At 46.0% G+C, this 24169-nt stretch overlaps 1 protein-coding gene across 9 annotated transcripts in view; it reads left to right on the top strand.

The window, feature by feature from the left end:
- Nucleotides 1-1785: 1785 nt before the first annotated feature.
- mbtd1 (mbt domain containing 1) overlaps nucleotides 1786-24169 on the top strand; it is a 65703-nt gene continuing 43319 nt past the window's right edge. For 4 of the 9 annotated variants that reach the window (XM_068058598.1, XM_068058600.1, XM_068058599.1 and 1 more), the window contains exons 1-6: nucleotides 1788-1951; nucleotides 13983-14184; nucleotides 16329-16462; nucleotides 18125-18242; nucleotides 20286-20368; nucleotides 22809-22926. In XM_068058598.1, the coding sequence (XP_067914699.1) occupies nucleotides 1931-1951; nucleotides 13983-14184; nucleotides 16329-16462; nucleotides 18125-18242; nucleotides 20286-20368; nucleotides 22809-22926 (676 nt within the window). In that variant the 5' untranslated portion in view covers nucleotides 1788-1930. Of the gene's footprint in view, nucleotides 1952-13982; nucleotides 14185-16328; nucleotides 16463-18124; nucleotides 18243-20285; nucleotides 20369-22808; nucleotides 22927-24169 lie in introns of all 9 variants that reach the window. The other 5 variants (XM_068058594.1, XM_068058592.1, XM_068058597.1 and 2 more) reach the window with 3 other exon arrangements.

Here is a 24169-nt window from a genome sequence, read left to right as displayed (position 1 = left end):
ATGTCACCCCACTATTTAAGAAGGGAGGGAGAGAGAAAGCAGGGAATTACAGATCTGTTAGCCTTACATCAGTTGTTGGGAAAATGCTGGAATCTATTCTAAAGGATGCGGACACTTGGATAATAATGATCTGATTGGACATAGTCAACGTGGATTTATGAATGGGAAATCATGTTTGACAAACCTGTTGGAGTTTTTTGAGGATATTACTAACAGAATTGATAAAGGAGAGTTGGTGGATGTATATACTTGGATTTTCAGAAGGCTTTTGATAAAGTCCCCCACAGGAAGTTGGTTAGCAAAATTAAAGCACATGGGATAGGAAGTAATATACTGGCATGGATTAAGGATTGGTTAACAGGCAGAAAACAGAGAGTAGGTATAAACGGGTCAGTCTCACGTTGGCAGGTTGTGACTAGTGGGGTACCGCAGGGATCAGTGCTTGGGCCCCAGCTGTTCACAATATATATCAATGACCTGGATGTGGGTCGAAATGTAGTATTTCCAAGTTTGCGGATGACGCGAAACTAGGTGGGAATGTATGTTATGAAGAAGATGCAAAGCCACTTCAAGGAGATTTGGAAAGACTTAGTGAGTGAGCACGAACATGGCAGATGGAATATAATGTGGGAAAATGTGAGGTTATCCACTTTGGTAGGAGGAATAGATGTGCAGAGTATTTCTTAAATTATAAGAGATTAGAAAGTTTAGATATACAAAGGGACCTGGTTGTCCTTGTCAATAAGTCACTGAAAGCTAACATGCAGGTACAGCCAGCAATTAAGAAGGCTAGTGATATGTTAGCCTTTATCGCAAGTGGTATAGAGTACATGAGTAGTGAAGTCTTGCTTCAATTGCATAGAACCTTGGTTAGACCACACCTGGAGTACTGTGTGCAAGTTTGGTCCCCTTACCTTAGGAAGGATATTATTGCCATAGAGGGAGTGCAATGAAGATTCCCCAGACGTATTCCTGGGATGGTGGGACTGTCCTGTGAAGAGAGATTGGAGAAACTGGGCCTGTATTCTCTCGAGTTTTGAAGGAGACGGGTAGACAGGGTAGATGCAGGTAAGATGTTTCCCCTGGTTGGGAAGTCTGGAACCAGGGGACACAATTTCAGAATAAAGGGGAAGCCACTTAGGAGAGAGATGAGACATTTCTTAACTCAGAGGGTGGTGAATCTTAGGAATTCTCTACCCCTGAGGGCTGTGGAAGCTCAGTCATTGAGTATGTTCAGAGCAGAGATGGGCAGATTTCTAAATACCAATGACATAAGGGGATATGAGGATTGTGTGGGAAAAAGGCATTGAAGTGGATGATCAGCCATGATCATATTGAATGGTGGGGCAGGCTCGATGGGCTGAATGGCCTACTCCTGCTCCTATGTTCCTTCTCCAACCTTTCACACGTATAAAATTTATCTCTATCTACTCTGTCCAGACCCTTCATGATTTTGAATACCTTTATCAAATGTCCTCTCCCCAAAGAAAACAGTCCCAACTTTTCCAATCCATCAACATAACTGAATTTCCTCATACCCGGTAACATTTCTGTGTATCCTTTCGACCTTCTCTAGTGCCTTCACATCTTTACTAAAGAGTAACGCCCAGAACTGGACACAACACTCGACGTTACTACAGATGAAATGTAAACTCTGGATAACACTTTGCACAGTGTCGTGGCTGCGCATGCGTGTGACCTTTGCCCAGTTAAAGCCCCACAAAGCCACGTGACTGCGCAGCCAGGGGCGGGGCTGGGTGTGCGCAGGCGCAGTGAGGGGGCGATATGCTAATTTTGTTGATATTCCGCAGCGGAGTTTTGAAAAAAAAAACTGACCGAGTGCGAGCCGGTGGCGCGGGGACGGGGCCAGGGGTAGGAGAGCGGGGAGCCGAGAGCCTAGACAGGCCGAGCGGCGGGGCCTGGCGGCTTCATGGAAAACACGCGCGACCTGGTGAGTGCGGCGCCTCGGGCCCTGGTGTTGGGGTTGCGGGGGGAGGGGAGGCTTCTTTGTTGTGATGGTTGCCGAGGCCTCAGGCTTTGCAAGGATTCAAGAGTGCGGAGCTGAGGCCCAGGCCAGGGGCCGCTGCCTGAATCACCCCGCCCCCCTGTCTCCATTCCTTCAGGAGGGGGACGCAGTTTCTGCTTCCTCTCTCTCTCTCTCTCTCCCCGCGGCCTAGGCCCTGGCAACGGCCACAGAGTAACTCAGGCGCTGTGCCGTCTCTATAGCGACTGAGAGGCCAACCTCCAGCCCGGGGCAGGGGGGGATGTGGGGTCAGCTCCAGGCACCGGGCTGGCAGTCATTGTTGCCCCCCTCCACCCCCCGATGCTGCAACATACCCGCCCACCTCCCGCTTCCAGCCCCGCGGTTCCAGCTCCAGCAACACCAGCCCCCCAGCTCCAGCACCCACACCACCACCCCCCTCCCCACCCCCCTCCCCCAACTCCAGCACCAACACCACCACCCCCCTCCCCCAACTCCAGCACCAACACCACCACCCCCCTCCCCCAACTCCAGCACCAACACCACCACCCCCCTCCCCCAACTCCAGCACCAACACCACCACCCCTCCCCCAACTCCAGCACCAACACCACCACCCCCTCCCCCAACTCCAGCACCAACACCACCACCCCTCCCCCAACTCCAGCACCAACACCACCACCCCCTCCCCCAACTCCAGCACCAACACCACCACCCCTCCCCCAACTCCAGCACCAACACCACCACCCCCCTCCCCCTCCCCCAACTCCAACACCACCACCCCCCTCCCCCAACTCCAACACCACCACCCCCCTCCCCCAACTCCAGCACCAACACCACCACCCCCCTCCCCCAACTCCAGCACCAACACCACCACCCCCCTCCCCCAACTCCAGCACCAACACCACCACCCCCCTCCCCCAACTCCAGCACCAACACCAGGCCCCCCCCCCCAGCTCCAGCAACACCAGCCCCCCCCTCCCAGCTCCAGCAACACCAGCCCCCCCCTCCCAGCTCCAGCAACACCAGCCCCCCCCTCCCAGCTCCAGCAACACCAGCCCCCCCCTCCCAGCTCCAGCAACACCAGCCCCCCCCACCGAGCTCCAGCAACACCAGCCCCCCCCCCCGAGCTCCAGCAACACCAGCCCCCCCCCCCCGAGCTCCAGCAACACCAGCCCCCCCCCCCGAGCTCCAGCAACACCAGCCCCCCCCCCCGAGCTCCAGCAACACCAGCCCCCCCCCGAGCTCCAGCAACACCAGCCCCCCCCCCGAGCTCCAGCAACACCAGCCCCCCCCCCGAGCTCCAGCAACACCAGCCCCCCCCCCGAGCTCCAGCAACACCAGCCCCCCCCCCGAGCTCCAGCAACACCAGCCCCCCCCCCGAGCTCCAGCAACACCAGCCCCCCCCCCGAGCTCCAGCAACACCAGCCCCCCCCCCGAGCTCCAGCAACACCAGCCCCCCCCCCGAGCTCCAGCAACACCAGCCCCCCCCCCGAGCTCCAGCAACACCAGCCCCCCCCCCGAGCTCCAGCAACACCAGCCCCCCCCCCGAGCTCCAGCAACACCAGCCCCCCCCCCGAGCTCCAGCAACACCAGCCCCCCCCCCGAGCTCCAGCAACACCAGCCCCCCCCCCGAGCTCCAGCAACACCAGCCCCCCCCCCGAGCTCCAGCAACACCAGCCCCCCCCCCGAGCTCCAGCAACACCAGCCCCCCCCCCGAGCTCCAGCAACACCAGCCCCCCCCCCCGAGCTCCAGCAACACCAGCCCCCCCCCCCGAGCTCCAGCAACACCAGCCCCCCCCCCCCCCGAGCTCCAGCAACACCAGCCCCCCCCCCCCCCCGAGCTCCAGCAACACCAGCCCCCCCCCCCCCCGAGCTCCAGCAACACCAGCCCCCCCCCCCGAGCTCCAGCAACACCAGCCCCCCCCCCCCGAGCTCCAGCAACACCAGCCCCCCCCCCCGAGCTCCAGCAACACCAGCCCCCCCCCCCGAGCTCCAGCAACACCAGCCCCCCCCCCCGAGCTCCAGCAACACCAGCCCCCCCCCCCGAGCTCCAGCAACACCAGCCCCCCCCCCGAGCTCCAGCAACACCAGCCCCCCCCCCCCCCCCAGCTCCAGCAACACCAGCCCCCCCCCCCCCCCCAGCTCCAGCAACACCAGCCCCCCCCCCCCCCAGCTCCAGCAACACCAGCCCCCCCCCCCCCAGCTCCAGCAACACCAGCCCCCCCCCCCCCAGCTCCAGCAACACCAGCCCCCCCCCCCCCAGCTCCAGCAACACCAGCCCCCCCCCCCCAGCTCCAGCAACACCAGCCCCCCCCCCCAGCTCCAGCAACACCAGCCCCCCCCCCCCCAGCTCCAGCAACACCAGCCCCCCCCCCCCCAGCTCCAGCAACACCAGCCCCCCCCCCCCCAGCTCCAGCAACACCAGCCCCCCCCCCCCCAGCTCCAGCAACACCAGCCCCCCCCCCCCAGCTCCAGCAACACCAGCCCCCCCCCCCCAGCTCCAGCAACACCAGCCCCCCCCCCCCCAGCTCCAGCAACACCAGCCCCCCCCCCCCCAGCTCCAGCAACACCAGCCCCCCCCCCCCCAGCTCCAGCAACACCAGCCCCCCCCCCACCAGCTCCAGCAACACCAGCCCCCCCCCCCCCAGCTCCAGCAACACCAGCACCCCCCCCCCCCCCAGCTCCAGCAACACCAGCCCCCCCCCCCCCAGCTCCAGCAACACCAGCCCCCCCCCCCAGCTCCAGCAACACCAGCCCCCCCCCCCCTCCAGCTCTAGCACCACCACCCCCTTAAACTCAGTTGTGTTTTTATTTCCGGCTGTTTTCCAGCCTGGCTAGGCACTGCTGCTTCAGTTCAGTCAGACACTCTGATTTACGTACAAATAAAAATGAATCTCTAAAAATTAGAGCAGCGAAGGTTAAGGGGAGATTTCGTGCAGGTGTTCAAAATTATGAATGATTTTGTTTGAGTAAATAAGGCGAAACTGTTTGCACTGGCAGAAGAGAGGTTTAAGGTGTTTGGCAAAATAGTGCAGTTGAGGTGAATTCTTTTTGTGCAGCAATTATTGTGATCTGGAATATGTTGTCTGAGAGGGCAGTGGAAACTTATTCAAAAGTATCTTTTAAAGGAATTGGATAAATATTTGAAGGGGAAAAATTTGCAGGGGTGTGGCACGAATTAGAAAAGTCTTTCCAAGAGTTGGCACATATGTGATGGTTGGCTTTTTTCTGTGCTACTTCATTCTATGAACACAGAATATAAAGATATTTAAATGTCATTTAACATCCTCTCTGCACTAACGCTCTGTATTTCACCACAGCATTAACACACTTTGTTTTGGCCTTTGCCCCATGACCACCTTGTCAGTTATTCTGTGACCCTCTGTCCTACCAACACCTTCCCTTTTGTTCTCTCTTGCCCCACCCCCACTTTATTTGCTTAAAACCTATTACATTTCTAACCTTTGTCAGTTTTGATGAAAGGTCACTGAACTGAAATGTTAACTTTGCTTCTCTCTCCACAGATGCTGCCAGACCTGCTGAGTATTTCCAGCATTTTCTGTTTTTATTTCAGATTTCCAGCATCTGCAGTATTTTCCTTTTATTTAACAATCTTGAGCTTTACTCTCTCATTGTTTCATCTGTTCCTTTGTCTACACTTGTGGTAAGAGCTGCTATGTAAACTTGTTGCACTTGTAATTGCACCCTGAGGTCACAAAAGCAGGTGTCATTACAGTGGCAGGATCTATTCCAAGTATGGACGCATTCTTACATGACAGTCGTGATTACATGTCAAAGGCATTGAAGTGTGAGCTGTGGAAGAATGGGTCGCACTGTTGCATCTTAGGATGACACTGAATCTTAACTCCTATGTACAACACACTGATACAAAATTGAAATGCTAGAAGTAGTCATGTCAGCAAGTATCTGAAGAAGACAAGCTGATGTTTCAGATGTATATTTTTGAGAACTGAGCTTTCTGACACGTTCGGTGTATTTCCAAATGTGATTAAAAATTGCCTATTGGTTTGTGTTATCTGAATTTTGAGAAGTTCTGGGGATCACCATTGACCAGAAGCTAAAGTAGTTCATAGCAACAACATGGTTACAGGGTCATGTGCGAGGCTTTAGTCAAGAGTGTGCTAGAATACTTACCACTCACTTGGAAGCTCTACACCATTCAGGACAGGGCAGTCTGCTTGATCAGTGTTCTTGGCATCCGACTGAATAGTGCGCTGGCACAGGGTGGTTGCAGTATGTGTTGCATAGAATTTACAGCACTGAAACAAGCCACTCATCCCAGCTGCGAGCTACAGGATACTGAGCACACCCCAGCCTTGTGAACCTAAACATTAACAAGATCATGGGAGTATTATCATTTCCAAGTCATACACCATCCTGATTTGAGCATATATGGTCTTTCTTTGATTGTCACTGAGTTTAAAATCCTGGAATTCCCTGCTGTTGTGGGAGCAGTATTAGCACAAGGACTACAGCAATTGACAGAGAAGACCCACCACCACCCCAGCAGGGATGGACAATTTCTGTAGTCTTGTCAGCGTTCCCAACATCCTGAGAAAGGTAAAAGACTTTGGACTGGTGAGACAGTTATGTGGAGCTATTTCCATCCCTTCTTTCTGTAATCTTGAGACTTCTAATAACCGAGATTCCTGTTAGTTAACCACTGTCCATTTACCTTGCGCTTATTATAAACGCCTTGGTGTCCTGCACCTTGGGTATCAGTCTCCTTTTTCTAAATTTGAAAAGAAAATCTAGTCATCTAGTGTCTCTGAGCTTTAGGATGCATTTTGGCAGTGGTATCGGTGCATATCTGTCATTTCTACCATATGATCTGGCATTTCCCTAAATAGGGTTGTTAAGGGATAATAAAACAAATTGCTGGAAACACCCATCAGGTCTGGCAACATTTGTGGAGAGAGAAAGATTTAACCTTTCAGGTCGATGACTGTTTGCCATCTACACTGTTGACCACCCAACTTCCCTTCCAGATCCCCACGCTTGCTATCTTTAGGTGTTATCCCTCTCTTTAAAATCTGCCCTCATCGCTCCTCTCCTCAAAAGAAAAAAAACCCTTGACCTTTGTTTTTGCAATGTGAGCATTGTTGGTAAGGCCAGCATTTATTGCCCTTGAAAAGTTGGTGATGAGCTGCTTTCTTGAACCACAGCAGTTCGTCTGGTGTAAGTACACTCACAATGCTGTTTGGGAAGGAGTTCCAAGATCTTGACCCAGCGACAGTGCAGGAACGGTTATATAGTTCCAAGTCAGGATGGTGTGTGACTTGGAGGGGAACTTGCAGATGGTTTTCCCATGGGACTGCTGTCCTTGACCTTCCAGGTGGTAAAGGTCATGGGTTTGTGTCCTTGCAAACTACTGCTCCATCTCTAATCTCCCTTTCCTCTCAGTTCCTTAAACATGCTGTCATTTCCCAAATCCATGCCCATCTTTCTCGGAACTCCACGTTTGAATCCCTCCAATCGGGTTTCTGGCCCTACCACAGTACCGAAACTGCTGTTATCAAATTCACAAATGACAACTTTATATGATTGTGACAAAGGTAAGCTACACCTTCTCGACCTGTCTTCAGGTTGACCACACCATTTCCTTGAATACCTCTCCACTGTCGTCTAGCTGGGTGGGACTGCTCTCACCTGGTTCCATTCTTATCCATTTAATTGTAGCCAGAGTATCACTTGCAATGGCTTCTCCCTTCCTGCACTGTTAATTCTGGTTTTCCCCAAGGATCTATTTTTGGCCCTCTCCTACTTGCCATTTATATGCTGCCCCTCGGTGACGTAGTGCAAAAGCACAGCATTAGCTTTCACGTGTATGTTGACGACACCCAGCTTTACCTCACCACCACATCTCTTGACTCCTCCACTGTTGCTGTGTTATTGAATCTGTTTATCTGACATCCAGTACTGGATGAGCAGAAATTTCCTTCAATTAAATATTGGGAAGTCTGAAGCCATTCTTTTCAGTCCCCACTTAAAATTCTGTTCTTTAGCTACCAACTCCAACCTTCTCCCTGTTTGAGACTAAACTTGGTGTTGTAATTGACCCCCCAGAAGAGCTTCTGTCCACATATTCGTGCCATCACCTAAGACTGCTCATTTCCACTAATGTAACAACATTCAACTTTGCCCTGTGTCAGCTCATCTGCTTGACTATGTTAATGCACTCCTGACTGGTTTCCCATCTTTTACCCTCCGCAAACTTGAGGCCATCCAAAACTCTGTTGCCCATGTCTTAACTCGTACCAAGTCCTGTTTGCTTATCAGCCCTGCACTCGCTGACTGACATTAGCTCTCAGTCAAGCAACCTCTTGATTTTAAAATTCTTATCCTTGTTTTCTGAGCCCTCCAAGGTCTTGCCCCGCCTTATCTCTATAATGTCCTCCAGCCTCGCGACTCTCTGATATCTGTGCTATTTGAATTCCGGCCTCTTGAGCGTCCCCAGTTTTAATCACTCCATCATTGCCGGCCATGCTTTCAGCTGCCAAAGGCCTAAGCTCTGGAATTCCCTCCCTACACCTCTGCACCTTGTTTTTCTTTAAGACATTCCTTTGAAACCTACCACGTTGACCAAGCTTTTGGTCATCTGACCTAATATCTCCTTATGAGGTTTGGTGACATTTTTGTTCTATAATGCTCCTCTGAAGCTTCTGGGGGTGTTTTATTATGTTAATGGCACTACACACACGTGTTGTCAGACCTGAAGTTGTTGAGGGCTGCAGTTGTGTGCCTTTTTTAATGAATTTGCTGAAGATCAGCATTTGTGGGGTCCTAGGAGCAGGCTGCTTGCCGTTGTATTCACTGAAAGCATGGTGACCTCATTCCGTACTTCATGTATTGTTCCCTCTGTTATATAGTTCTTCAAAATTTCAGAGCTGAAAATAGAAACTCTGACAGGCAAAGAAATGAAATGATCCAGAGTCTTTTTTTTTTATTTCAAGTGAATTAGTGTACTTTGTAAGCAAAATACTTGCTGAATGTGTATGTGGTATGTTTTGTCCTCTTGCACAATAAAAGTTTTTAGTGTTGGTTAAATATTAAGACAAAAGTTCATGATCAATGCAAACCAGTTATAATGGAATTGTATCATCTGTTGTGTCTTTGCATCTCCTGATCAGTAGTTTGTTGGTCAAACTACTCTTGAAAGTAATTTTATTAACAGCACTTTTTAATTGTAATTTATTAGTGCACAGATTGCAGAGAGGAAGAGTGAGTCTTTTTGAGCCTCTTGTGGATGGCCTGGAGACTGGTTCTTGGGGGCAGTTGTGTTGATTGTTCAATATCACTCGTCCTGCTGATATTGGCTAGTTGCTTGAGTGCTGTGGAGCAAGTTATTGCTCATGTTGTAGTGGCCTGTTAGAAAGAAGCTTCAGGGAAATGTAATTGCACACCTGGTAAACTTTTTTTCTCCTCATACCTGTGCCACCCTGTCTCATGCAAGTGAGCATCAATCTGTTTCTGAATTAGTCACGGCTTTTAGTGCTAACCACTTAACTTTTCTTTAAATGTTCAGTAATGAACGGTTTGAGTTTTCCAGCGTCTGTAGTGAAGTTTGGAACTGAATGAAAGCACATTTTCTTGATTTGATGCTCACTAACTTTACTTGTGAATGAATCAGATGTTTTTGATGCCCATAATAGAAGTTTGGTATGCTGACACTTTTAGGGGAAAACAATTGTTTGGCATGTCTGTCCCACTGTGCACTGGCTGATAGGGCAGGTATTCTGCTCCTGTGCCTCTACTGAAGTCTGGCAATTGGGAGGTTAATGACACAGAACTGAAATAACTTGAGAGGCTCCTCTTTCTCTGTGGAAGTGTGCTTCTTTCACTGCTCTTTCTTTCCCTTTTTTTTAATATTCTCTAAAGCTTCACTGTTCAGGTACGTGTATTAATTTTGACTCTGGAATTGGGCACAAGATGAATTTTTACATAGGTACATATGAATTAGGAGCAGGAGTAGGACACTCGACCCCTCGAGCCTGCTACGCCATTCAATAAGATCATTGCTGATCCGATTGTAACCTCAACTCCACATTCCTACCAGCCCTATTAACCTTTCATCCCCTTGCTTATCAAGAATCTATCTACCTCTGCCTTAAAAATGTTCAAAGACTCTGCATCCACCGCCTCTTGAGCAAGAGAGTTCCAAAGACTCATGACCCTCAGAGAAAAATTTCTCCTCATCTGTCTTAAATGGGCGACCCCTTATTTTTAAACAGTGACCCCCTAGTTCTAGATTCTCCCACAAGGGGAAACATCCTTTCCATATCTACACTGTCAAGACCCCTCAGGATCTTATATGTTTCAATCAAGCCACCTCTTACTCTTCTAAATTCCAGCGGACACCAGCCTCGCCTGTCCAGCCTTTCTTCATAAGTCAACCTGCCCATTCCTGATAAGCGTCTGGTAAACCTTCTCTGAACTGCTTCCAACGCATTTACATCCTTCCTTAAATATGGGGACCAATACTGGACACAGTACTCCCGATGTGGTCTCACCAATGCTCTGTACAGCTGAAGTATAACCTCCCTAATTTTGCTTTCAATTCCCCTCGCAAAAATGATAACATTCTATTAGCTTTCCTACTTGCTATACCTGCATACTAACCTTTTGTGATTCATGCACTAGGACACCCAGATCTCTCTGCATCTCAGAGCTCTGCAATCTCTCACCATTTAGATAATATGCTTTTTTATTCTTCCTGCCAAAATGGACAATTTCACACTTTCCCACATTATACTCCATTTGCCAGATCTTTGCCCACTCACTTAACCTATCTATACCCCTTTGTAGCCTCCTTATGTCTTCTTTACAACTGACTTTCCTACCTATCTTTGTCATCAGTAAACTTAGCACCATACCTTTATCCCTTTATCAGTCCCTTTACCCAAGTCATTTACATAAATTGTAAAAAGTTGAGGCCCCAGCACTGATCCCTGTGGCACACCACACGTTACGTCTTGCCAACCAGAAAATGACCCATTTTATACCCTCGGGCTTGGAATCATTTTGAGGTGGGAGAACAAGAGAATGCAGTTCAGTGAATGAAGGGGTGTTCTGAGCTCAAGCCAGTCGATAACTTTATTTTTCTGCTTGAGACTGACTTGAACTCACTTGTAACATAGCTCAGAAGTTGCTTAATCAATCATTTGTGCTAGAAACCTGCTTCACAGCACAGCCTGCTCATGTAAATTCAGAAATTTTCAGTTTGAGAAGGAGCAAAAGAACATAATGAGGAAAGGTCTGCTGAGCTTAGGCTGCAATGTTTTAATGCAACCAGTCCAACTGCATCAACATTCTCAACATCAGGTTCTACTGTCTTATCTGGAAGATCATTTCAACCATTTATCATCTCTGTTCCTATCCTATTGTTTCTTTCAGCTTGACTAACCTTGCAGCAATCTTCTAGATTTACTTGATCTGTGCTGCCTGATACTTTATGTTCCTCAATGCTCCTTAACCTACAACTTTCTAGACAGTACAGCTCAAGCTGTATTCTTTCTCTACAGCCCACTTTGTTGACAATTGGGATCATTCTTGTTGCTCTTTTAACAAAGTTCTGCGTGCAGTGGGTATCCTAGGTAAAACTTGAAGGTGGATAATAAGTTGTAGCAAGTACTCATCATGGGACTGATCTGGGCCAGGGGAATGCATTGAGTGATGCGACTTAGAAATCTACTGGGACTCCTACTGCTTCTGAAATAGATTCAAAAGAACAATCTAAGTTGCTCAGATTTGCAGATGATGCCAAACTAAGGCAGTGTGGTAGATTTTTATATCCGACTGTATTTGTTCTCAGATGTGGGCAATGCTACATTGACCATTGTTGTTTACCCTGATGTACTGTGGGATCGCGAGTCATACATTTGTCATATTAGGTAGGGGTGACGAGGTTCCCTGCCCTGAGACACAGGTGGGTTTTTACAAGAAGTAGTTTTGATGTTCATTCCATTTCCACCTTGTGCAAGTCCACAAAATTACTGGGTTACTTCAAAACGTGCCACGGTGATATTTGAACTTTAAACCTCTGGGTTGCTAGTTCAGTACCATAACCACACTATCGCTTCATTTGGATATAGTCATTATTTAATTCTGTATACAGGTTAGTTGCATTAATAATGCAGTGGGCAGTAGATGCTTGTGCGTTCTGTTATTTGGAAGCTGCTGCATTAGTCATTGGTATCACTCATTGAGCAAATCTTGTGGGAACTAAGTAAGCACACTAAGATGAGACACCACAGCCCAATATAATATTTGGGATTTGTTTTCTTGAATGGGTCCAAAGGCTGTGAATTTTTAAGCTCTTGACTCACTTCGGCTCAGTGGACTGGGTGAGCTGATATTGAGCCATAAAACTAATGAGGTGCCCAAGTCCATGTTGCTTTTGCTGATCTTGGGTGTGGCTACTATCATTGTTTTTCCTGTTCTTGGGAGATGAAAAATGATCCAAGATTTAACTGCAGTCCAGTGACCCCTGCTGTAAGAATATATGTATTTCAAGAGCACAGCCCTTCATGATGGAGTTGCCTGCAGGTATTCACACATGAAGAATGGGCACTTGGGGTGATGTTTCAGAGTGGAATGGCATTCCAGCAGAAACTCGTCTTGTCAGGGAAAACTGTTTTCAGGAAACTTCTCCGCTCGGAGCCACCCCTCAGGTGCTGTATGTAGCTCTGGTCGCCAGTACACAGGGTAACTTCCCAGGTCTGGAGTTGCAGAGAACTGTGTGGTGTTGGGTAACTGAGTCATGGAGTTAGACTAGAAAGACTTGGACTCTTGAGCTTTGAAAGGAGGCATTTTGAGGCGATCTTAGGGAGGTATAAAAGCACAGTTTTAAATTAAACTTCAACTGGAGGATGAGAGGAAATAGTTACAAATTGGTAAAAGACTAGCACTTCTTCAGACCAAGAGCGATTTAATATCTGAATGCTGTCTGGGTATGGTAGGGAAGGAATAGTTTGATGTGATTGGGGCTTTCCCTGACCGGTTGAGCTTGATGGGCTGATTGCATGTCCTCATCTGTACTTTGTGATTTTGTTTAAAGCAGAGGCCTAAAAAAAATTCACTTCAGTTTCTAATAACTGCTGAGTAATTTTTAAAATGTGAATGGAAAGCAGTCTGTGTGCTGTACTCAACAAACTGAAGTGCTCTCAGCGTACTCTTAATGTGAGCTGCTAATGTGATCCTTGACCCAGGAATGTACCATTTGCTGTGGAACTCTAGCAAATCCCCACCGATTCTGTCTTTTAACAAGTTCTGGGTGTCTTTTTGGAAATTGTGCTCTCTGTGTCTGATGGTACTGTTGTATGCACACTGAGAAGTGCATGACCAGAGCATTGCCAGCCATTCAGAGAAATGGACAGAATTTACAGATTGTGATCATGCTACTATGTAGCTACAGAGCAATGAACCAAGAAAGGTTAGTGTTGATTATACTTTGCTTTTAAACTGGATGTATATGTGTAGGTAATGTTTCATTAGCTTTGCTTTTCATTATGTTTGGCAGTTTTCATAGGGTTTTCCGATTATTACTTGGGAATCCTGTTCTTGTTGAGAAGTACATCTGTGATATATCGTAGTTAACTGCTGTCCTTCTGCTATGGTATGAAGGATGCGTGTAGAATGTAAACGAGGTACTTTTCAATCTGGTGGGCTCACTGCCTTCTACTGCCCTCGTTCACACCGAAGTACAAGGTGATACCAGCTGAGGTTCAAGGCTGCCACCTTCCTGCTGTGCTCTGATGGGGATGTGCTGAGCAGAGGGAGGAAAAATGGATGGTTGTAGCACTCAAGATGCACTTAGTCAACTCCAAGTGGTTGGTTTGAGTAGGATTAATGGAAGTTGGGAACAAGTCATTCAGTCTTGATGTATGAATGCCCAAGCGAGGAGTGCAAAAACTATATTGCTGTTAAAGTGTGGGATATCTATTGCTGTGCACACTAAAATGTTTTCTAATTTGTTTGCAGACTGAGCACTCACCACGGTCAGAGAGGAAGAGGAGGGACTCATTTGGAATGTTTGACGGCTATGACAGCTGCAGTGAGGACAGCAGCAGCAGCTCAAGCTCTGATGAGAGTGAAGAGGAAGTTACCTCAATACCAGCTAGTCTCCCACTTATCAAAACCAATGGACAAGTCTACACGTACCCAGATGGCAAATCTGGAATGGGTCAGTCAGTTGGTTCGCTCTCTTGTATCATAGTTAGTCCTTCTCATGGGCTAGTACAAGATGATGTGGATTGGAGTTCACTTTATAGAATACTGTTGGAGCCAGCTTTTCCCATTCACCCTATTATGAAGAATGTTCAGTCCAAACACGTAGTAGTCCTCAGTTCTCCAGCTTCTAGCCTTCTGCTTGTTTCATAGAATCAGGTTTCCAAATACCACCCAAAGCCAGTGACCCATGTCAGTAGTCTATTTCATTTGTGTGAAATTTATGGTGTGTCCTGTGTCTAGTCAGAATGAATGAATTAGGCTAGATTTGCCAACTGCCTGATATATTAAAAAAAAAGTTTTCAAAATTCATGAGCGAGCGTGAAGTCTCTGGGCAATTCAGCTGTTTGATCGACATGTCGTTGCAGTCTCACACACAACTAACTCCGGAAAAAATTGAAACAGACCAGCAAGGCAGGAAGTGTTGGGAATGTCCCCATTGGACCTCTTGGAATCCCATGGGGATAAAGATTTGAATGAGGCGACTTGAACACTGTTCTAAAGGTGAAAGTGAAGTTTCTAACCCATTGTCCTTTCCCAAACATAGGAATGAGCTCCTTTAGTAATGAGCATTGAGGGCTGATTTCATGGGGAATCAGGCTTGGTGTGGGAGGGAGGTTGAGATGGTGTTAGTGAAGCTGGGTTTCCATCAGGGGAGAAGCAGAGCAGCATTGTTGAGCTGATGACTCCAGTTTTTTTCACTGCATTCAAATGCACTAATAAGGAAGTTTCTTCCAGCTGGCTACAGGAATCCACACTGAAATGGGTTTGATGCTGTCTCAGCCAATTACCTAGTGGATGCAGGTCCACAGCGTACTACTCTCTGCATTGCTTGTTTTTCTTAGAGGCTATGGGAGGGCTAATGGACAAAAGTGGTTGTTGCAACGGAGGTTGATGGTTGAAGAACATCGGCTATTTTTGAAGGGGCTTTATGTTGTGTCCATTCTTTGATCTGCAGATGCCAAATCCCTGACAGTATCAGAAGTTGTTGCCAATTGGAAAAAGTAAATTATATTTAATTCTTGAGCACAGATGTATCTAATTTTGTTGACAATTTATCAAATCTAGAAAGGCCAGTCATTTGAAGCAGGTGAGCAATGTTTTGAGGAGAAATCCAGTATTTGCTTCATTGTTGCTGTCTTTGCACAGTGTTCAGCTGGATTGGATCCTGTAATCAGAAAACTAAGTGTGATTATGCAGCTGATGACTTCATCTGCAGGCTTGGACTAGTATACTGGCCCAAAAGTACAGACCCCTCCCAACTTTCTGTAGACAGTAAAGATTACCTTCCTCTGGCAGTACTTGGATCAGTTATTGCTATATGTGACTGAAGATTTTACTGTAAAAATGTTGAACGTAAAGAGTTTTTCAAGCTATTATAGCACAATAAACAACAAGAATTGGACATTTAGGTTTAATTTTAAAATAAACAATCTTGCAGGGAGGGAGAAAATCGCACTTTTTATTGTGCAAGAGAATGGAACCCATTTAACTCTGTGCACTTAAGTTATCAGCAACTGCTGTTACATTGGTTTAGCACCTTGGCAATGCTGCCAGGTCCAATGCATGGGTCTTGTGCAAGAAGGTGGTAATGCTAAGGTATATCTGCTGGGTCTGCTAAGGGTAGGAGCCAGATCTTTACCAGCCTCCAGGCCTGGCAAATACACAACACTAAACCAAAATAACAGTTACATGAGATTCCCATTTCCAATTTGTGAAGTATAGCCTGTTTTCTCCATTGTTGTGGCTTACCTGAGTAAGATTGACCAATTGGGATAGTTTGTGCTGTCAACCCATGGCTAATTGTAGCTGGACTGCGGCTGCTCCAACTCACTCTGCGGCTTTTTACAACCAGCCGTTTGAGAAGGCTGCTTCCCAATCAGGCTGGGATGAAATTGAACTTAGGTCCCCGAGCGCAAAGGGCAGTTTTCCAGGGTGACCCAGGGTGAAGCCTAGTCCAGTTTTTTTTTTGTGCTTTGTGAAAGTGATCTGTAATGTGTGCTCCGTTTAAATGATGAAACAAAGACAGAATGACTCCATGTCACTGGTGAGCTCTCATCATTGCTTCTGATGTTCTCTGGTTTTTGCTGTTTTCTTCAGCCACCTGTGAGATGTGTGGGATGGTCGGAGTGAGAGATGCTTTTTATTCCAAGACCAAGCGATTCTGCAGTGTTTCCTGCTCCAGAAGCTACTCCTCCAACTCAAAAAAAGCCAGCATTTTAGCTAGACTTCAGGTACTCTTTCAATCTCCTGTGTATATAATAGAACATTTGCTTTTTTAAAATTTTCTGTCTCTCGTATACCACCTGCCATCTCAAGTTTCCTTCCGTCCCAGCCTTTTCTTTGCTTTCAGTTTTGTAGAGTCTCCTGTTATGGAAGCCAGACTTTTGACTATGCAGCAATACATAGCCAACAGAGCCTGTTTGAGGTTGGATGGCTCTCAGTTAGCACCTAGGCTGGTATGAAGTTTTTTGACATACTCCTTGCCCTTTTAAGTGGCATTAAGGCAGTGAAGCAGTTATAGCTTTTAGCTTTCCAATGGTATTTATAAACTGTATCTACAATTGCAGTTCTTGTCACTAAACATCAGAACATAAGAAATAGGAACAGGAGTACCCTGCCATTCAATAAGATCATGGCTGATCTGCCCCAGACCTTAATTCTTCTTTCGTGCCAGCTCCTCGGAGCCCTCAACTCCCCAGTATTTAAAAAATCTATCTACCTCCTCTTTGGTTGTGCTGTCGCATTGATTATTTAAAATGGCACACAGTCGTCTCAGGAGGGGAGAATAGCTATCATCTCTTTTAGAAGAGCTGTTTTTTGTGCTTTAATTATGACATGGAGCTCTTAAAAGTCATTGCTTACAGTTGATGCTTTTGACAGTGATTTTCTGGACTGTCTCTTGTGCAATGTTTTGAACCATGTCTTTCACATATGGATCTGATTACACAGTGATACTGCTAATAGGCGTAATTGCATTTTAGTCATTTTCAGGGATTTACTATGAGATGACTTCTAATATCAGTTACAGCAGAGTTTCTCTTCAGTTTCCCCCCCTCTCAAATTTTGTGGTTGAAAGCTGCACTGAAGAGAGATGTAAACCAGATGTGCTAACAGAGGTTATTTAGGATGTATCCCTTTAATAAATTGGCCCTCTTCCCTTGGGTTAAAGCTTATGGGATGTGATTCCGGTACATCTACATCTTTCCCCTGGAGTGCAGTTCCTACAGATCACCATTTCAATTAAATCGGCACTCGAACAATCCATGTTCCTCTGCCTTATTCTCATTCTAGTAACTGTCCTTGCAGCCTCATTTCCTCATCTGTAATCCTCAAAATTGTCTTCTCCTTTGCCAATTGCACTCAATCATTCCTTCTGGAATCCTTAGCACTGTCACCAGCAAAGTGTTGAAGACGCTATTTACCTTGATCTCTTGACCTGAAGCCACTTTGCAAAAAACTAACTCAATGTACCAAAGAGCTCAGTATTTAAATATTGACTGTTAGAGAATTGTTACAGTAACTCTTGAAATAAAGTTTTGAAGATTTGCTAGTTCTCTTATGCTGTTTTTCCTCTAAACAGTGGTTATTGAATGCTTTGTGGAAGAACGGTTGGCATTGTGATAGACATTATTTGCAAGAAACCTGTTAGCACATTGTATGAAATTCCTCTCGGTCAGTGTTTTGGTTAATGTAACAAACTGAGGAATCTTTCACTAAGGATTCATATCTAGTACTGGACAGTCTGGCTTCAGCTCCCAAGTCTGTTAATGTGGAGGAATCCATATGCACAATTATAGTGGCAAAACTAACAGCCAGTAATTGCTATCAGGTCCATTTAATTTGGGCTGGATCAGACAATATATGTCACTTGTGCTTATTTATCTTCTAAACAGGGAAAACCTCCAACAAAGAAGGCAAAAGTTTTACAGAAACAGCCTTTAGTGGCGAAACTAGCAGCTTACGCACAGTACCAGGCAAGCCTACAACAGAACCAAACCAAGAGTAAAGCAGGTGACGCATCATCTCTCATACCTTGCATTATGCTGAAAACTGTATGTCGGGGAGGAAAAAAGTTCAAGCAACTGTTGGCACATTTGGAAAACTTGGCTGAATTCTTGTACATTTTTCCATTTGTTTATATCTTTAATTTTAACAGTCCAGCTAAAACTTGGTGTATTCTGAGCTTTCAGATGTTTGATATTTTAAAAAAGAATCCTGTGTGGGCTTCCTTTTCTGGCTTGTTTACATGATTGTCATACTGAAAGACCAGAAATGGTGATCCTTTAGCATGAACATGTACCTCACACAGCTGGTACCATGCTTTCCTAGGCTTATTCAGCTCCAAGGCTGGCGCAAGCTCTCAGTTCCCTCCAACACTCAAGAAACAATGTTTCTTCCTGTCACTGTCACCAAGGCAGTCTGGTGGCAAGGAGTTGAACTATAGCAGGTCCTTTATTGAAGGGTTAAAAGTTGAGGTGCATTTTTATGTACATAACCTTTTGAACAGAAGCAGTTCTTTATGCAGAATTCCTTAGAGTATACTGCATTGAAACAGGTCATTGGGCCCAACTTGTCCATGCTCACCTTGAGCCTCCTTTTATCTTTGCTCTTCTAGCTCTATCAGCATAGCCCTCTATTCCCTTTTCCTTCATGTGTTTATCAAGCATCCCCTTAAATCTATATTATTTATCTCAACTACTCCCTATAGTAGCGAGTTCCATATTTCACCGTCTCCTCAGTAAAGAAGTTTCTTCTGAATTCCTGATGTGATTTCTTGTTTACAGTCTTGCATTGATTTCCTCTATTTTTGCTCTTGCCCACAAATGGAAACACTGTCTACTATATTAAAACCTTTCATAATTTTAAAAACCTCCATTAAGTCACCCCTCAGCCTTTTCTTTTCAAGCGTTGCCTATATTCTCTTTATAATATGGTGATCAGAACTGTATACAGTGTTCAAAGTGCAGTCTGACTAATGGTCAAGACAAATTTAGTATAACTTCTCTACTTTTCAATTCTATCCCACTAGAAATAGGCCCCAGTGCTTGATTTGCTATTTTTTAATGGTCTTATTAACCTGCTTCACTGCTTTTAGTGATTTGTGTATTTGTACTTCCAGATCCCTTTGCTCCTCTATCCTATTTAGATTGTTATTTTCTGAGTAATATGTGGCCTCCTCATTTTTCTTATCCAAGTGTAACACCTCACACTTATCTATGTTGGAATTAATTTGCCAATTATATGCCCATTCTGAGAGTTTATTAACATACCATAATTTGCTGCAGTCCTCCTCAGTATTGACTATAACCCCTCCCCACCCAATTTGGTGTCGTCCACAGGTTTAGAAATTGCATTTTTGTTCCCAAAGTCTAAATTGTTAATGTAAATTGTGAACAACGGTTGTCCCAGCACTGATCTTTGTGGGATCCAGCTGTCCACCTGGACCACTCTGAACAAGGACTCTTCAGTCCTTGAAGTATTCTGCTGCATCCTGTGTGGGTCAGCAAGCTTACCCAGTGAATAGCTGAACCATACAGCTTAATAAGATCCCAAGTTTGGTTTCTCTGCAAAAGTGGAGGATCAATCATGAGCATGGTGGCAGTAGAGGAGCCACAATTGGCTTCTGCATACCTGGGCTGGCAAAAGAAAATCCAGCCAGGGTGCCTGCTGCTGTTGGCCAGCTGGTGATCTCATGCTGGGAGTGCACGACTGGTGAGGGGAGGAGTGAGCTAAGCCGACATCTGGATTTCCACACTGGACCCCCTCCCGCCCCCCCCCCCCCCCCCACATCACCCAGCTCGCTATTGAGCCTCACACATATAACAGCCAATTTGGCATGGAATGTTGAGGTGGGTGACTGCCCTAACTGTAGCCCAGCAAGAATCAAAGCTTTGAGTAGGGTAAATGTCAGAAAAGAAGAAAAGCGTTGTGCTGTTCCCAGATAATTCTTCCCAATTAGCTAACGTTACATCGTTGTGCCCTGGGATGGCGATTGTTAATTGAAAGGCTGTTGCTACAATTTGTTTTTTCACTACTTGTATAATCATTTTACAGCAGTCACTGTGGAAGGCTTTGACTGGGGTCAGTATGTTTGGAGCAATAAATTTACTGGGGCACCTGTAAGCTGCTTCAAACACGTGAGTAGAATTCTGTTTTATTAACCTGTACGTTACACCAGTCACTGTACCTAAATATAGAGTTTTCCTGAAGAACATGAATGTTGTTTAAAAATGAACTGCCATTAATTTATAGAAGCTCGCTTGGGTCACAAGGATAAATACACTAGGAAATGGCAGTGTGCCATATGGCAGTCCAAAGGGAGCTAACCTGTGCTGTACCTGCCCTGGGTGTGTTTGGGACAGTGTAGAGGGAGCTTTGCTGTATCTATCCCATGCTGTATCTGCCCTGATAGATTTGGATGGAGCACTGCTGAGCGAGCTTTACATTGTGTCTACTTGTCCTTGGAAGGTGATAGTGTGCAGAGTCACCAGAATGATATCTGGGGTGAAAGAGTTAAATTATGGTGGCAGGTTGCCTAAACTTGATCTGTGTTCCCTTGAGTTTTGAAGGCTGAGGGTGATCTAATTGAAGTATTTAAAATGGCCTAGCAAGCCACTTAGTTGTCAAGGGCATTTGGGGATGGTAGCAAATGCTGGCCTTGCTAGTGATGCCCACATCCCATGAAAGAAGAAAAAATTTTAAAATGATAAAGGGATTCGATATGGCAGAGAAGCTGTTTCCTTTGGGGGAATCCAGAACAAGATGGCATAACCTTTAAAATGAGAACTAGGTCAGTTAAGAGTAAAATCAAGAAACACTTCACAATCTTGAACGCTTCCCAAAAGGCTTGAAATATTCAAGACTAAGTTCGATAGATTTTTGATTCATAGGTGGGTACACTGATTGGAGCTGCAGAGAAGCCAGAGGGGTTGAATGGCTTACTAATGTTATGTGAGTAATCCATGCTGTTCCTGACTGGAGTATTGGATGGAGCAGTTACACAGCCATGGTGGCCTTTCTTTACATCAGCTACCTTAGCACAAACCTTGCATTGAATGTGGGACTATGCTGGCATCTGTGGCTTGATACAATATTGGTATATATTATATTCTTTCTTTCTTTTGGGCCTCCTTATCTCGAGAGACAATGGATACGCGCCTGGAGGTGGTCAGTGGTTTGTGAAGCAGCGCCTGGAGTGGCTATAAAGGTCAATTCTAGAGTGACAGGCTCTTCCACAGGTGCTGCAGAGAAATTTGTTTGTCGGGGCTGTTGCACGGTTGGCTCTCCCCTTGCGCCTCTCTTTTTTCCTGCCAACTACTAAGTCTCTTCGACTCGCCACATTTTAGCCCTGTCTTTATGGCTGCCCGCCAGCTCTGGCGAACGCTGGCAACTGACTCCCACGACTTGTGATCAATGTCACAGGACTTCATCTCGCGTTTGCAGACGTCTTTAAAGCGGAGACGTGGACGGCCGGTGGGTCTGATACCAGTGGCGAGCTCGCTGTACAATGTGTCTTTGGGGATCCTGCCATCTTCCATGCGGCTCACATGGCCAAGCCATCTCAAGCGCCGCTGACTCAGTAGTGTGTACAAGCTGGGGATGTTGGCTGCCTCGAGGACTTCTGTGTTGTGTATATTATGTATATTATAAATGTATATTATATACACGCCCCCAATGAGCTATCAGTTTTGCTTTGATTTCCTCACCTTCCTTTCCTACAGCGGTTGTTTGTGGCCATTTTTCTTCTAATCCAGACTACTGTGTAGTAATTCTCTGGAAAGTTGTGCTGAGATTGCAGGATTATCAGCTGCTTAATTTTGTTCACCCGAAGACGCAATTGTGACTCCATTGGATGTAATTGTTTCCTCTGGAGTTTTAATTGTAAAATACAGTCAGAGGAATCTCAAAGGGATATAATCAAATGTGTGGCTTAATAGATGGCTGGCAGTGAGTTCGTTTACAATAGACCAGTAATTTCACAAGCAGACTGAATATTTAAAAACATTGTATGTACATCTTAAAAATATCCTGTTGATAAGGTTGCAGTATAAAAAAAGACTCTGATGTCATCTGCACCCTTCAATTATGGTTCTGCCTTGTAATCTTTCTCATCAATTTACTTTTTTTAAACAAGTTGGTCTCCTGTGGCATTGGTCATGAACACAAGTCTCCTGTAACTGTTTCTCTGCTGCTTTCCACTCTCTAACACTCTCCTCCTCAGTCTGTTCACTCTTTCTCACCTTGCTGTGTCTGTGTCCAATTATTGCTCTCTTTCACCATCTCTTTTTTTCCCCCACCCCTCTCCAGTCTCTCTGTATGGCTCATGCAAATATTCTTTTACTGATAAAGTTACCTAGTATGACTAATTTTGTTGAAGCCCAATAATGGAGCAGGGCCTGTTGACTTTGAATCCTTGTGTACTTCTGTTCTAGGCATACTGAAGGATTTAATCCAGTGACATCCATAACTGAGCTAATGTGTTTAATTGCTCAACTTGTATAGTCTATACCATATACATTTACAAACATAACTTGGAATGCAGCATCTTTAACACTGCTCCCTTTTGTTATTAAACAGGTACCTATGGGGACTCACTGGGGAGACATTGCAGAGGGCGTCAGGGTGGAAGTTCCGAACACAGATTGCAACCTGCCTACCAAGGTCTTCTGGATTGCAGGCATCATAAAGTTAGCAGGTGTGTCCAAATGCATGTTTTGGCAACAGTGGTTTTGAGACATTGCTACATATAAGAACTCCTGATGGTTATAAGAACAAACCAAGAAATCAGAGCAGGAGTAGACCATATGGCCCTTTGCACCTACTGTCATTCAATATGATCATGACTGATCCTCTGCCTCAACTCCACTTTCCCGCCTGCTCCCCATATCCCTTGATTCCCTGAGACCAAAAATCTATCAATCTCAGCCTTAAATATATTCAACGATGGAGCGTCCACAACCCTCTGGCGTGGAAAATTCCAAAGATTCACAATCTTTTGAATAAAGAAATTCCACCTTATCTCAGTCCTAAATGATCGGCTCTTTATCTTGAGATTGTGCCCTCATGTTCCAGTTTTCCCAGCCAGGGGAAACTGCTTCTCAGACTCTCCTTGTCAAGCCCCTTCAGAATCTTGAATGTTTCAATGAGAAAAGCTCCTCTCATTCTTCTAAACTCCAGAGAACACGGGCCCAATTTCCTCAGCTTCTCATAGGACAACCCTCCCAACTTGGGAACTAATCTAGTGAATCTTTGCTGTACTGCCTCCGATGCAAGTATATCCTCCCTTTAAATATGGAGATCAAAACTGCACACGGTGCTCCAAGTATGGTCTCACCAAAGCCCTGTACAATTGTAGCAAGACTTTTTTATTGTACTGCAATCCACTAGTAGTAAAGGTCAACTTGCCATTTGCCTTCCTAATTGCTTGTTGTACCTGCATGCTAACTTTCTGTGATCCTTCTATGTGTACATCCAAGTCCCTCTGAGCAACAACATTAGCAGCTTCATGCCTTTTTAAAAAAAGAAACAAATTCTGCTTTCCTATTCTCACTACCAAAGTGAATGGGGACTTGGTTAGCTCAGTTGGCTAGATGGCTGGAGTGTGGTGCAGAAAGATGCCAACAGTGTGGGTTCAATCCCCATACCAGCTGTGATAGTGCATGGAGGTCTGCTGCCTCGCCTTGTCCTATGCTTGTGGAGTGGTGACCCACAAGCTATACATTACCAACTGTCTCTCTAATGGCATGAGATGCTTTTGGTCCTTTGGACTATGACTAGATCAACGGCCACCAAAGTGAATAACCTCACATTGCCCATATTATACCCCATCTGTCACTTTGCTGCCCACTCACTTAGCCTGTCTGTATCTTTTTGTAGTCTCTTTGTATCACAGCTCACAGCTTCCATTCTCACCTACTTTTGTATTGTCAGCAAACTTA

This window comes from Heterodontus francisci, chromosome 26 (assembly GCF_036365525.1).
Source record: "Heterodontus francisci isolate sHetFra1 chromosome 26, sHetFra1.hap1, whole genome shotgun sequence".
Classification (NCBI taxonomy): Eukaryota; Metazoa; Chordata; class Chondrichthyes; order Heterodontiformes; family Heterodontidae; genus Heterodontus; species Heterodontus francisci.
The sequence above is the reverse complement of the archived record's forward strand: the minus strand, read 5'-3'. Positions and strand labels throughout refer to the sequence as shown.